The sequence below is a fragment of the Zeus faber genome (genome assembly GCF_960531495.2).
Source record: "Zeus faber genome assembly, chromosome: 13".
NCBI lineage: Eukaryota > Metazoa > Chordata > Actinopteri > Zeiformes > Zeidae > Zeus > Zeus faber.
The window spans coordinates 11,288,305-11,302,280 of NC_137198.1; the positions used below are offsets into that span (position 1 = coordinate 11,288,305).

The following is a 13,976-nucleotide window of genomic DNA, read 5'->3' on the forward strand; positions in this document are numbered from 1 at the left end:
CTAATGAGGACGCCATTGCTGATTTTGCTTCGCGGGGAACGAGCGGTGCCCCGGCGTCCTGAAGTCGCTGGGGCACCGGAAAAATGGGGGACGAGGCGAGGACGGAGATTCGGCGTGGAAGCAGTGAAAAAAAAACAAAAGGAGAGAGAGAGTGTCACGGGCGCTTTTCCTGTTATATTTCAACCTGCTAGATGCATTTTACACACGGTATCACAACATATCAAGATTTTTCTTGCATACACTGATGAGTTGGTAAGTTTCTTTTTTTTTTTATACATATAAATCAACGTAGGGCCAACGATCTTTCCTTTTTTTGGTAAAAGAAAGTAATATACGTTAAGACCTTAGTGGAGAAACGTCAAATTCCAGTAACATAGAACAAGCCATTATATGGACATTATGTAAATACAGACGGTTCTTCATACATATCCCCTGGTGAGGTTTGAGTTTTTTTTAGTAAATGTAAAGACAACGATTAGAGGAGAAAGATTAGAATCTCGACCTTAGGGGTGAGATGGTCCGGGTCCAGTTACATAGCAAGCCATAATATGGAGGTATGCACATCAATACATAAAAACACGGTTTACCACTGAAACAAACATTATATTTGGTATTTCACAAAAAAAAAGGGTCTGTTTTTCCCAAAGCAGCACACACACACACGCGCACACGCACGCACGCGCACACACACACACACACACACACACACACACACACACACACACGCACACACACACACTCCCCTCTAACTCACCTCACCTCACAGCACTGAGATAGCGGCCAATCCATTCCGGCAGTCATTTCTCAGTCTGGCTGAATTCATGCTGACGCTCCAGTTTGCTCAGTTTGCTTTTGGAAACTCGCCTCTTTACTCCTTTTAATCCTCCAAGGAGAGAGAGAGAGAGAGAGAGAGAGAGAGAGAGAGAGAGAGAGAGAGAGAGAGAGAGAGAGAGAGAGAGAGAGAGAGAGAGAGAGAGAGGAGAGAGAGAGAGAGAGAGAGCAGTGTTGAATGCTGACAGGGACATAACCCGTGCCGCCTTGCATACCTTGTTTACAGGCTCCACCTTTTCTTGCTAAACCCTGCTCTCTCTCTCTCTCAATGGAGCCATAAAAAAAACAAATAGGGGCTTTTAGAGAAATTGCTTGTGCTCAGAAGATTAATAACACTTGCACCCTGTCCCTCCGGAAAAAAAACAAAAACCCTCCAACCCTCCAAAGGGAAAACGGACACTGGAAGATTAAAAGTGCCACGTCCCTAAATTGGAATGAGTCAGTGCTCGGGTGGCACTCTAACCGGCTTACTGAGAGTGGAGGCCTCGCCTCCACCTGCCGGACAGGTCTCCACTGCACTGCTATGATCCCATTTCTGTTCCCTCTGACGCATGAACTCAGGGTATCGTCAGTGTCCACACAAAGCTTGGTTTATCTATTTATTTATGAATTAAGTACATTTTCTCACATTATTCTACTTACTTTACTAGATTTTTGCTTGTGGCACCTTGGAGAAGTTCAGTAAACAAATTCAAAATAATGAACGGTCAGATGGACATGTACAGTAGGTCATTGATGATCAAATGTATTGTATAATAATGATAACTGTAAGCAGGACCACGAGTTCACAAGGACTTAGTAGTTGCTATATAAAAGCTCTGCAAAAGAGAAAACAAGTATTAGACGATAAAGTTCACAAATAATTGATATATTTAAGTCCAATATATCTAAAAAAATAATAATTATATATATATATATATATATGTATTTATTTATATGTGTGTGTGCGTTTATGTCTCGTGTATAATTTGCATACAGAATTTAAATATTAACCGAGTATTACGTTAAATTATACATTGAATTTAAATAACCTCGTTATTTCCAATTTTAAATTTAAATAATAGCCATTTGTTTATTTCCACGTCTGACTTAAGTCTCTAAATCATTTATCGCTGAGTTTCACAGGTGCGATTGCGGAGGTTGCCATGGCGACGCGGGAGCCCTCCGCGCAGCAACGCGGTGGAAGCGTTTCCGGGGTTCCATAGCAACCCTCACTAACAACACGCACCGGGGCGGCGTGTTGAGTTAACGCCAAAATAGGTTTGTCGGTGTCAAAGAACGAGCAAACAAGCGTTTTGTTGAAGGTTTCAAACCCTCGATAACAGTTTATAACCTCATGGGCGCAAACATGACGCCGTTTGACATTTACAAGGACCGGGTGGAGCTGAAAACCGAAGGTTTTACTGTCAAATCCACCATGAAGAACTCCGTGGTGAGTGGAGTTTATCTTATCTTATCTTATCTTATTATATTATATTATATTATATTATATTATATTATATTAGATTAGATTAGATTAGATTAGATACGATTAGATTAGATTATAATGTTTATATTAGGTTTTATTATAGTATTACTGTATTATATGATATTATATTATATTATATTATCTTTGGTACTTTCCACCACTGGCCCTGACACACCTGGCACCTGATTTACTGACTTACAACGTTGTTTTTTTTTGTTATTATGTTTCAACTGCTGAAGATACAAAACGACAAACATGCACGGGTTCACATAGAAGTTTGTCGTTTTTCCAGTGTTTGTGGTGTTTCTAGTAGTTACTGTTTTATAATTGTCGTACTGTATAAGGACAACCAGACGCGTTGGTGCGTGCAGGCTGACAGCTTGGAGTCCCACAGGTTGCCATGAGGGACCACATTCAAAATGGATGGAGAGTGATGGAGGGTGGACTGGCTGCCTTAAATGAACCTCACTCTTGGGAATTCATCATAATTTCATTATTCAGCAGAGCCTTTTATTTTTACTGCAGGAGAGAAGACACTAAATAGCCCCGAAGAAATTGGGGCTGGGGAGGAAAGTCACGCCAAAGCAAACATAATTCACTTCAACGCGACATTGTTGTCATTGAATCAGACACGGTGGCTTGGCCTGTGTGTGTCTGTGTGTGTCTGTGTGTGTGGTGTGCGTGTGTCGGTGTCGGTGTGTGTGTGCGTGTGTATGTGTCGGTGTGTGTGTGCGTGTGTATGTGTCGGTGTGTGTGATTATATTTAGCTGGTTAGCTTGCCACTGGGATTATTTAAAGTCATCGAAATAGCATGGAAACATACGGTACTGCGCAAATACAAAGTTTCAGTAAGTTCCAATACTATGTTGTCAATGTCACGCGCCAGGCGGATATTCTCTCTCGGGAATTTGTTGACATAAAAGGTGTTGACAAGCTGGCCTGTCTTTTATGCTCTTTTAAAATGTGGGGCCTCCCCTGTTTTTTCATGCTCGCTCCCTCACGTACCCTGTTCTTGTTCCGTATTATGTGTTTGATAAGGGGGATAAAGCAACAGAAAGGTTCTGCGGCAGAGGAGGGACACTTGGTTTTTTCCTGAGTTGAAGGACATATACACTTTGTTTACCGGCAGGAACAGCGCCTTGCACGATGCGGCTCGAACCGGCAAGTGAGACGTCGCGTTCTCTGCGCCACCGTCGACGTTGTCACAGACGGTTATGTTTTCATCGAAGCGTTGTCGCGTATTACCTGCGGTGCTTCCGATCGATGAAGGCGGCTGGTTCTTAAAGCCAACCGTTTGAGGCGAAATAAATCTTGCGCTGCCAAGATGCCACCCGCCCCGGACCTCGGTCACGGCAGAAAGTTCAAATGTTTTTATATGTGAGTCAGTGTTGAATATTTTAAACCTCTCGCTGTGCCGTGGAGGTCCGCGGCGCGGCAACGAAGGTCCCCCGTGGGCCGCGGGTTTTGAGCCGCTTTTGAATCGTCAACTCAGTCGAAGATAAAGCCGTTTCCAGCGCTTGATGATAAGAAGCGTTGCCCGGCTGTTTCTATATGTGCAGTTATGTATATCGATTTAGACGTCTAACTTCCTCTAGAATATACAGAGGTGGAGCTTCCAGGCTCGTAAAGTAAAAGTCTGCACCACTATGTTGAATCAATCATCTGGATTTTCTGTCTGAGTTACAGTTCACGAGTAAAATCATGAGTCAGTGCATGAGTTGACAAAAAACATGACAAGGCTTTCACTTTCTCAACGTGGAGTTTTCCAACGCTGCCTCCATGCAACTTGATCTGAAATACTCTCCCCAGACTCACACTTTTTTAATACGTTTGAATAATTCTTGAAAAGACCGAACGCCGCATCTATTTGCACGACGACTGGTTTAAACCATGAATCAGTAAAATGCAAAGATTATGTGTGACATTTGAATTTTCCCCAACCGCGTGCTGTATGCCGTGGTGAGCGAGTAAAAGACTCTGCAGCGCCGCCGTTGCAACCTTGCAGATTTCCCAGGCCGTAGGTGACGGAATATAAACTGCTGATGAAACAATCCTTCCTTGGTTCTGCATTTATATGACATTTTACATGGCTGAAGGCAGCGGCACATGGCAAAAACTGCAAATGGGTTCATTTAGAACGCCGGTTTTTATTTGACAGGCATAAACTGGAGCAATTCATTCATTATGCGCCACTGCGGAGAAGGGATTTAATTCATAACGCTTTGAACACGTAAATCGGTGTTGAACAAGACGTAATTGATTTATTAGCATTTTTCACCCTAATGTTTTCAGCTCAAACTGCGTCTGTGAGTGTCCCACGCCACCTTTCACCTGCGTGGAACGTCGAGCGATCGCCAGGGAAGACCAATCGTGACGTTGAAACATCATCCGCCGCAGTCGAGTGAACACCAGAACACCAGGCAGTGGGTGACATCTGCCCTGTCAGTGGCGCTGCAGCGCTCTCGGATGGATTTATTACAATACACAGATGCGTTTTGGGGACAAAATAGTAAACGGTGAGGGAGCTAGACATTTCTTTATTTTTTCCAAAACCAGTATTTCTATACTACAGTGAACATCTTTTTGCCCATATATACGATCTTTCAACATTATTTTTCACACGTCAGTGTTGATAGAGTATTGGGTGGGTATTTGGCCCGCCCACTCATGGCCTTGATCAGGGAAACACTGTAATCTTTAGAATTAGAATAGACCAGCAAACTATAATGAATAAGGTCATTGACCTGCCTGACGCACATGCTCAGAAAAGCACTCAGTCCATCATAGAGCACGTCACAGACCGTTATTTGGCTTCCTCTCGCCTGATGTCTAAGTGTTACCAACTGGCTCTGGCACGCGGCTCGTGAAGGAGACCACATAATGAACTCAAATATTACAAATCTGATTTAAACACCGATTAATTGCAGAAAATTAACAGTGAGGTGTGGGGGGTCAAGCAAAGTCAGCAGTTTTGGACCATGTTGTTTGGTGGTTCGGGTGAAACAAAGCCAAGGGACCTCAAAATGATGAAGGGGAAGAGAGTGAACGGCAGCCACGCGAGGCAATTGGACCCGTATTCAAAAGACGGCAGCAGGCGTCCATGAGATGACTTCTGCTATACCGGAGGGTTTTTTTGAAAAACAAGTGGTATATATCAAGCCTGCTCGCCAACTTGGCACAGAGTTTCAACGATTTGTTAAAAGTTTTTGTTGTCTATTTTTTTTGCTTTGATGATGGTTTCTGTTGACTTGGTTTGTGGTCGGACAAAGGCACTGTATCAAAAGCTGCATCCCTAGTCAGCAGCGGTCCATTGTTAAAATTGAAGCCAGTGGTGTGTAATATGTCATGTCAGCGCTCGCCTTGCACTTACTTTTCTTTACTGCTTCTCAGATGCCGAGCGTCTAGCCTCTGGTAGTTCCTCGCAAACAAACGTCTCTTCCTCCCGGAGCCCGGTCGCGTCCTTTCGGAATCGCTAGCGGTCCGTTACGCCGGTCCTAAAACCTTCTTAATCCAAACTGTTGGAGGAACCTCTGCGTTAACTGAACATCTTTGGACCGAGATCAAGACGTTCCGCCTTTGGGTTTCCACGCAGGCTTCTCGGCGCCGGCCTTTTGGCCCGTCATGAGTTTCAATAGACGGTCCCAGCGGCGAAGCCGTTGGGCGGCTCGGCTTTTATCCCCACAGAGAGCGCTTGGAACTTGTAGAAGGGGGGGATCTGGCGGCCGACATGTGTTCTCCGGACGCCCTTTGTGTTTTGCCGTTTGAGGTCTTCGCTTGTGGTCTCACTTTGAACGAGGTCTGAATCCATCTACAGTATGAGACCTACTTTCGGACAATGAGGCGGTTCTGATTCTGAGCGGTGCTGGAAGAGCCCTGCTCCGCCCATGGTAGGCGAACAGAACCGCACCCGTCCGTCTTTCAAAAGCGTCAGGCCTCCATTTCCTTTCTCTCGTGTGAAGGTCATGCACACAAAAGAAAACAAAAAAAAAACCACAGCAAAGTCCATCATGTCCACATCTCTCCAGGGGATCTGCCATGTCTGAAACATGAAACGGTGTTAATACAATGTTGCATCAGTCGCTAAATCCCCAAGAAAATAACTTCAATAATTTCATTTTTCTGGGACTGACTTGTGTGTCGCTGTTTTCCCCTGTGATCGCTAACACATCGCTCTAGAGAGGGCGGCCTCGCACAGCTATGATTTGTCGAAAATGACAAGGCTTTTTGTAGCTTTTAAAGGGTATAGGGGCTTGAGGCTTGAGGCTTATTATGGTGTAAAGTATTTGCGGTCATAGAAACTGAATCAATAGCAAGGGCCCCTAAAACTGTTGGACCCTTTTCCGGTGATTCATCCCTGAGCTCTTAAAGAGAAAAGAGGCATTTCTTATTCTGGTGGGAGGTCGTCACCTTGTATTTGAAACATGAAGGGAAAAAAAGGTGTTTTTTTGTGCGCCGTGCCATGAGCTAATTCCGGCGACAAAAGGAAAAACCCAGGATTTAGAGAGGGAGCACAAACACACAGGACTGCGGGGCTTTGACTGACAAGCGTGACCGTGATTGCATTACTGAATACCACACAGTTAGATCCAGATTGAATGGACAAACGCATTCAGCCAATTCTGTCTGTTTAAATTTGCACAGAAAGATCTTTTGGTTACCGCTGTGCTAGCTCTATTTATAGGTCTAATCCGTAGCCTAAAAATACAGCAGCCCGAGGCTCTCGAAGCCCCCCGAGCCCGCGGTACGGGAGGGGATGTGTGGGGGGCAAATTGGGCATTGTCCACAGATGTCACGCCTTTTATTTACCTGTCTGGGTGTAGGCACTTGAAGCTATACTGCTGACACACAGTCTCCTTGAAGTTGCAGGAACAACTCTTGAAGATCGCGCGCAGGCACACACACACACACACACACACACACACACACACACACACACACACACACACACACACACACACACACACACAAATTAAGGACACTTTCCGCATTCAACAGGCATATTTGAACTTATCACCACTAAATGCCTGTGGTAAGCTGATATTTGAGGGTCACGGTAAGGCAGGTGAAATTGGCAATAGACGCTGGAGGCTAATACTTCCTGTGACTTATCTATTACTAATGATTAATCACTCAGCCTTAAAGGCCATGGCTAGGCAAACTTTTACGTTTACTTCTACTACTTCCAGCATAACCCTTGCAGGCTCCCCCCCTTTCATGTCTGGCTAGGTGCACTTTTAGTTTAGTAGAATGCAATTGAATGCATTTCTGCTAAGCGTGCTCTGATCGTGGTTTGTGGGACCGATCGCTAGAAGCAGTTTCGGCCGATACCGATCACGGGGTCTATTTAAAAGCCTTCTATTTGCTGTATCGTGAAGCATTATTTATTTATTTTGGTATTTTTAACAACATTGTGTATTAGGTATTACAATTAAGAGATGAGAACGTATTTGAATTTACAACTGTTTATTTAACGGCAGGCAACACCTGCAACATATTTCACTCTCTCTCTTAAGCATGAGGGGCAAAGCTCTGGGTTTAGAGCGGTTTATACCCGGCATTTACGTGCGTCTTTGGTGATGATCACAAGTGGACAGATCTAATGCCAGGGGTAAACGCACCCCATGCGTCCTCAATGCGGTTTGAGATCCGATCGCTCAGACCACATTGGGAGGTGGTCTGTGCCACATAATGGCCTCATTCTTTTAGCAGTGTAAAGGCGCATCATTGTGCATCAACGGCGTTATATTAGTTTGGTTGTGAAAGCCTCCCCGTTACAGAAGGGCAGGATTTATTATTTACAAGTAAAGTATTTACGCAAACATCCAATTTTTACCAAATTAAATCCCAGCAACGTCAAACAACAGGGGGACGTGCTATGACAAACTAATGAAGATGAATACATCTGTCTACACCGCTGTCTAGACTGTGCAGGGGATCCACCGTCCCGATCCCTGGGGCTGTGCAGAGGGAGCGGTCCGCGGCGTGTACGGCGCAGCCCTGATGTGAAATAAACTCCACACTCATTCTTCTATGTTCACATTATATATTATTTTTAAGATGTATTTTTAGATGTGTTATAACATTCAACGTTAATAATACGTATAATACGGCAACATCCCTCCTCTGCCCGTTCCCACCCCCCCATTCCACACTTCACTTCAGTTCATTCATTCATTAAGATCCCGTGTGCAATTCCAAACAGATTTCTGCCTTTCAAATGTCTCTGTAATCCACAACGTTTGATTGTTAATTCTTTGTGTCAGTTAAGTTTTTATCACCAGTCATTCAACAGTAACGACGGATACAGTTTGAAGTGTCGGGTTTTCGCTGCCTACGGCACCACACTCGCTCCTGCGAGTCTTTCACGAGAGGAAGTGGGCTATCCAGTAAGATCCCGCACTTAATTCTGGAAAGATTTTTTTCATTCAAACAACTCAGAATTAGTAAATTATAGTATATTTAGTATATTGGTATAATTTCTTATAAACAGCCCACTTAAGAAGAAAATGTTGGTTTTAAATTTTGATTTTAAACCGGGCTCGGGCCGAACCCATAAATGCAGCCAATGGGACGACAGAATGTGCACGGGCTCAGGCCGGGTCTTGCCCCATTTTTTTGGGCCCGATCTAAGCTCTAGTGTGTGAGAAGAGGGGTTATTCACAGACAGGTCTTCAGCCTTCATACCAATCATGATCGGTGGCCGATTGATCAGCACAAAGGCGAGGCTGGCCATACTGCAACTGGCTAGAAGCCCCCCGAGTGCGCATGGTGCAGGACACCCTGATGTCAGCACCCCCTCCCCAACCAACACCAGCAGACAGCCAGATATATGGCCCCTCCACCACCACCAGCACCCAGGGCACCTGCCGCAGAGAAGACATGCAGCGGGAGCAAGGCCGACAGCCGCCTCCCGCACCACAACCCACGCCCACGGCGAGCAGCCTCCAAGGGGTCCGGGAAAGCACCTGGCGGTGCTCCTCACAACCCCGCCAGGTCGCAGCATGCTAGACCACCACACGGCACCAGGAGCATGCCGCCAGGACCCAAACCCAGCCGGCAGGGGGCCCACCCGGTCGCCCCCTGGCCAACCACACCCCCACACAAACCCGCCAGCCAGAGTTTCAAAGTCCGACATATTTAAATCTCTCAGGTCATAATGTCCAGTGAAAATAATATTTTCATCACTAATTCAAATTGTGCTTAGAGGGAATATTATTCCCTCTAAGCACAATTTGTGCTGTGCTGGCTGATGAAACGATAACAATAATTATTGCCGTATTTTCTCCTGTGTCAAAATAAATAGACCATTTCGATAAAAAATTCCGCAGATCTGTTCATTTTTCGCGTTCAGCAAGTTGCAACAGAAAGCCAATCAGTTTGGACGATCTAAAGCTGACCTTTCACCTCTAACTAATCACGTTTGTAGATATGGAAATAAGCCCGGCCCCCTCCCCCGTGGACAGGTTGCGCTTCTAAACACAGTAGACACACACAAACGGCGCAGGGACAGAGAGTAGCATCCAGAACTCTGAGGGGAAGCAGAAAGATGACGTATCGTTGACAACAAGGACACATCCATAGTTTGGCATTTTTTAAATTATATTTAAGTTCCGACTCGAAGCAGATGGGAAATATTCAACAACCACAAGCTTTTATTATTTATTTAGACCTATTTGGGATATTTCTTTTGTTTTGATTATAATTTTATATAAGTGAAATGTTGATTAAAGCATCTGCACTTGTAACTTATCGATCATGGAAATTATTTTATTTCAAGTAGTAATATGCGTAATATTTAGTTATTTGTTTTTGAAACGATGTTAACTGACGGGACTTATCTTAATATTTTAAATATTCAATAAAAAAATATTATCAATCTACATGCCTACATGAATTCATTCTTTATATAGCCTGCCTATCAATTGTTTTTAAGCTCAATAACAACAGATAATATTTGACCGGAATCTTTACCATCTGTCCGGGACACTGAAATCTTCCAGGACACTCCGACTGGCAGCAATTTTTTCTCACGGGAACTCTGCCACCACCGCCCGGCCATCCCGGAAACGCCAGTGCTCAATGTGTGCCGCAGTTAATATTGCGGGGTGTGAGGGGCGCGAGTCCTCCAGGCACATCGAACCCGAATCACTCGCACCCCTCCCGCCCCGCAGAGCCTGGTCTGGTGGTGTGTTGTTTGAAGTAAGATTTGTGTGGGTGTGTAATTGTTCTAAGCTCATATGAGTGGTATTAAAATTGCAGGACAGACGTGACCCACGCCAGGGCGGCAGCGTGACGGGCAAGATCGCAACCGCCCGCCACATCCTTTTCCACAGAGCTCGCACCCCACCCATCCCCCAAACCCTAGTTCTATTGTATGGTGTATGTACTGAGTTTGAGTTCTGGCACTGGGAGAGATAGGCGAAGCACAACCAGATCAATGCAGGGGTGCAGTAGGCCGGGCAGCGGCCAAGTGGACCCCACCCCGGACCCGACCGTACCACCACGTGCACCCCCCCTCCCCAGTACTAGGTGGCTCCCAGGCAACCAGCAAACAGCCATAGACTCAGAGCGGCCCGCCATGCGCCCCCAGCAGGTCCCTGACCGCCGCACAAGTGGACCATGGAAGAGAAGACATCATCATCCACAGCTCGGCCTCTCCAGCGATGAGGGACCCGCGCACCGACCGCGCCAGAGAACCGAGTGTATACCGGTGTATATGGTTTCTATGACCTAATGAGGGAAGGTATAGTCAATTTATGTTCATTGTGTTTGCTTTAGAACCTAGTTGTCAATTACAGCGGCTTCTGTGTTCATAATTCTCCTTCAAGCCTCTATAGCTTGCATTATAATTTGATTGCTTTAAATAGGAAATGTTTATTGCTTGCAAAGCTCCATTTCTCTGGAGTTAATTATGACCCATATCATGAACCAAACAATGGAAAGGCCATATAGCCATGTCCTTTTTCTAAGATCATACATAGCTAGGAATGTGATGGACACTTACCCTAATGTCTTGAAGAAATCATCATAACCAAGGCTGAAGCTGAATTTCAGGAAACACTGGGCTGAATACCAAACACAGAAAACCAAGCACTGCTATTTAATTTGCCAATTTTGATTTTATAATCATTTTTTACCAATGCATGAACTGAATGTTTTTAAATGAAATTCAACTACAAAACAGGGAGATTCTGAAAAAAAGCCTTTATTATTTAACACTTGTGTTTTCTTTTTTTTTTTTTTTTTTTTTTTAATAAAAAAAATATAATTATACCACTAAAAATCCCCTCTCACACGTACAGTGCTTCTGGAAAGTGTTCAGGCCACTTCACTTTATCCACATTGTGTCACAGCCTCACTCTAAAATGGATAAAATCAATGTACACACAATGCCCCATGATGACAAAGCAAAAACAGTTTTTTACAAAGGTTTGCAAATTATTAATATAAAAATACACCTGATATAATAAACAACAAAGAATTTAAAAACACCCCCAAAGAGTATTACTATATACTCCAGCTACACCTTGCATACATGGATTAATTAGGATATGGAGTCTAAAAAGTGATCATGGTGAGCATGTCATGGTCTTTGTTTCCCAATAACGACCAATCTTAGAGTTAAGTGCGCATTCTACATGCAATCCTAAGAGGGTTATTTAATTCATAACATGCATTTCCCTAAAAAGCTCACTTAGAAAAAAATGCGCATTTGCTCTTAGGAGCTTTGTGTTGCTGTCCATGGTGCTGCCAGAAAAGTAAAAAATATATTTTTGAAATCATATTTTGATGATTTTTCCAACAGATGTCTCACGGTATGCACAGATCCTCTTTTGGCTCTGGGTCAGCTCAACTAACTTGTGTTTCATCATTTCAATTACAGTTTGAACATAAAGAGCTGTGCTCTGACAAACAACAATAAAACACCAAGTGATTGTTCATTCTTCAAGTCAATCTTCATTTGAAAATAAAACAACAAAAAAACAAAAGTAGCCTTTTGATTACCCTGATCTTTTGGATGTACTGTAGCTGACCAGCACAAAAACCCCAGAATACATAATCAGCCAAAAACAGGCCTTCAGTTATGTCGAGCAACGATGCCGCAACTCAAAACTCCAACCACTCTACAAGAAAACGACAAGAATAATCACACCCCAACGTTGGAGATGGTGGAGCAATGTGCTGTGAGCCGAGCAGGACCAGATCCCGAGATTTGTGAGAGACACCACCAGACAAAAAAACAAAACAAAAAAACTTAGGAACCAGAGGAGTTGACCAAGAACCAAGAACCAGGATGACCAAGTCATGCCAAGACATGGCGCAACCTGCTTCCAAGGACCAATGCGATAGAGAGCGTTTGAGCGTATTGAGCCTTTGACTGGATTGGAGCCTTATGTCCCATAGGTGAAGACATTTGTGTGTGAGGCAATTGTAAATACAACCTCGAACCATGCCCTGCCCATAATCGAATTACAAGAAGCATTGATTTTTAACCACCCCCTCAAACTCAATAATTTGCACATCACAAATGCCTACATCCTCATCGTCCTTATCCCCCCTGAGGCATATAGGGTTCCTTCTAAAGAACATCATTGACAATCTTCCAGAGGGTCCATTGAACTTTGAAGGGTAAATGTGAAAAATGACAATTACACAAAAACAAAAATGAACTTACTTTTAATTAATTCAGATGGTTTAGGCTACAGCAAGTGGCAACAAAACTATGTTGTGTTTTGGCCACTGGTGGTTGAACAGATTGAAAAGCAAACATAGCCTGTGTGTGGCCTTTTACTTACGGTATTATTAAAATAATTTGCATATCTCACATCTTCACAGCAGCAGGTAATCATAAAAGAGGAGTCCGTCTCAATTAAGTGCTTCTGCCCAGACTGTCCCAGCATGATTTGAGCTCTCATAGGCTTGCTGGCCTTCTTTTTGTCCATAACTTTCTGGATAATAACGGGTTTTGTCTGTTGTCCAATAACCAACCATATAACCAAGGGCAAAAAATATTGTGTCGGAGCAACCGGGAACCACAACAACTATTTGACATTGATGATAAAATCCTGGCTTGCTTGGCTGGAGGTGAATAATTCCTCGCTCTCTCTCTCTAGGTGGAGAAACACTTTCTCTGCCATTTTGACCTTTATGGTAATAAGCTCGGAGGCATTGTTGTGGTCGGTTGCTGCACACACCTCATAGTCGGAAGTGCTTCTGCTTCTATTTAGTTGATTAGTCGGGGGTCGAGCAGTTTTTTGTTTATTACCTTGAATAACAAGTTCATCAATGTTTTATGGTTAAAAGTAGTAGTGCCAGTCGATTTGAACTTGAACTGGCTTGATCATCTTATGCGGACAGAAAAACTGGTTACCTGTGCTGTCAGCAGGCTGGGCATACAGTACAACACAGAGTATTTGTATGCTATTGCATCAAGGACAGAGTTAGTCTGAAAGAGTTCAAATTCTCAACCTGCAATGCAACTCTTTATTCATTCTTAAGTTGTCAAGAACTGCTGCAATAACTCTGTCCTGTGGACGACCTGTAGGATGACAAGTGCACAGTTTTTTTGTTGTACAGAACCACCATCAATTCCACTCTTTGGAGAAGGATCTTACCATGTTTGGGTCTATAAACAACTAATCACCTCTCCAAGAGGGGAAGAATCACCACGGGTGAG

General features: G+C 43.9%; 1 protein-coding gene across 1 annotated transcript in view; it reads left to right on the plus strand.

Annotated features, from left to right (window-relative positions):
- Positions 1-2,179: 2,179 nt before the first annotated feature.
- Positions 2,180-13,976, plus strand: part of pacrg (PARK2 co-regulated) — a gene marked incomplete at its 5' end in the record, with an annotated part of 139,491 nt that continues 127,694 nt past the window's right edge. The window contains one exon of the mRNA XM_080011984.1: positions 2,180-2,263. Within this exon, the coding sequence (XP_079868110.1) occupies positions 2,180-2,263 (84 nt within the window). The remainder of the gene's footprint in view (positions 2,264-13,976) is intronic.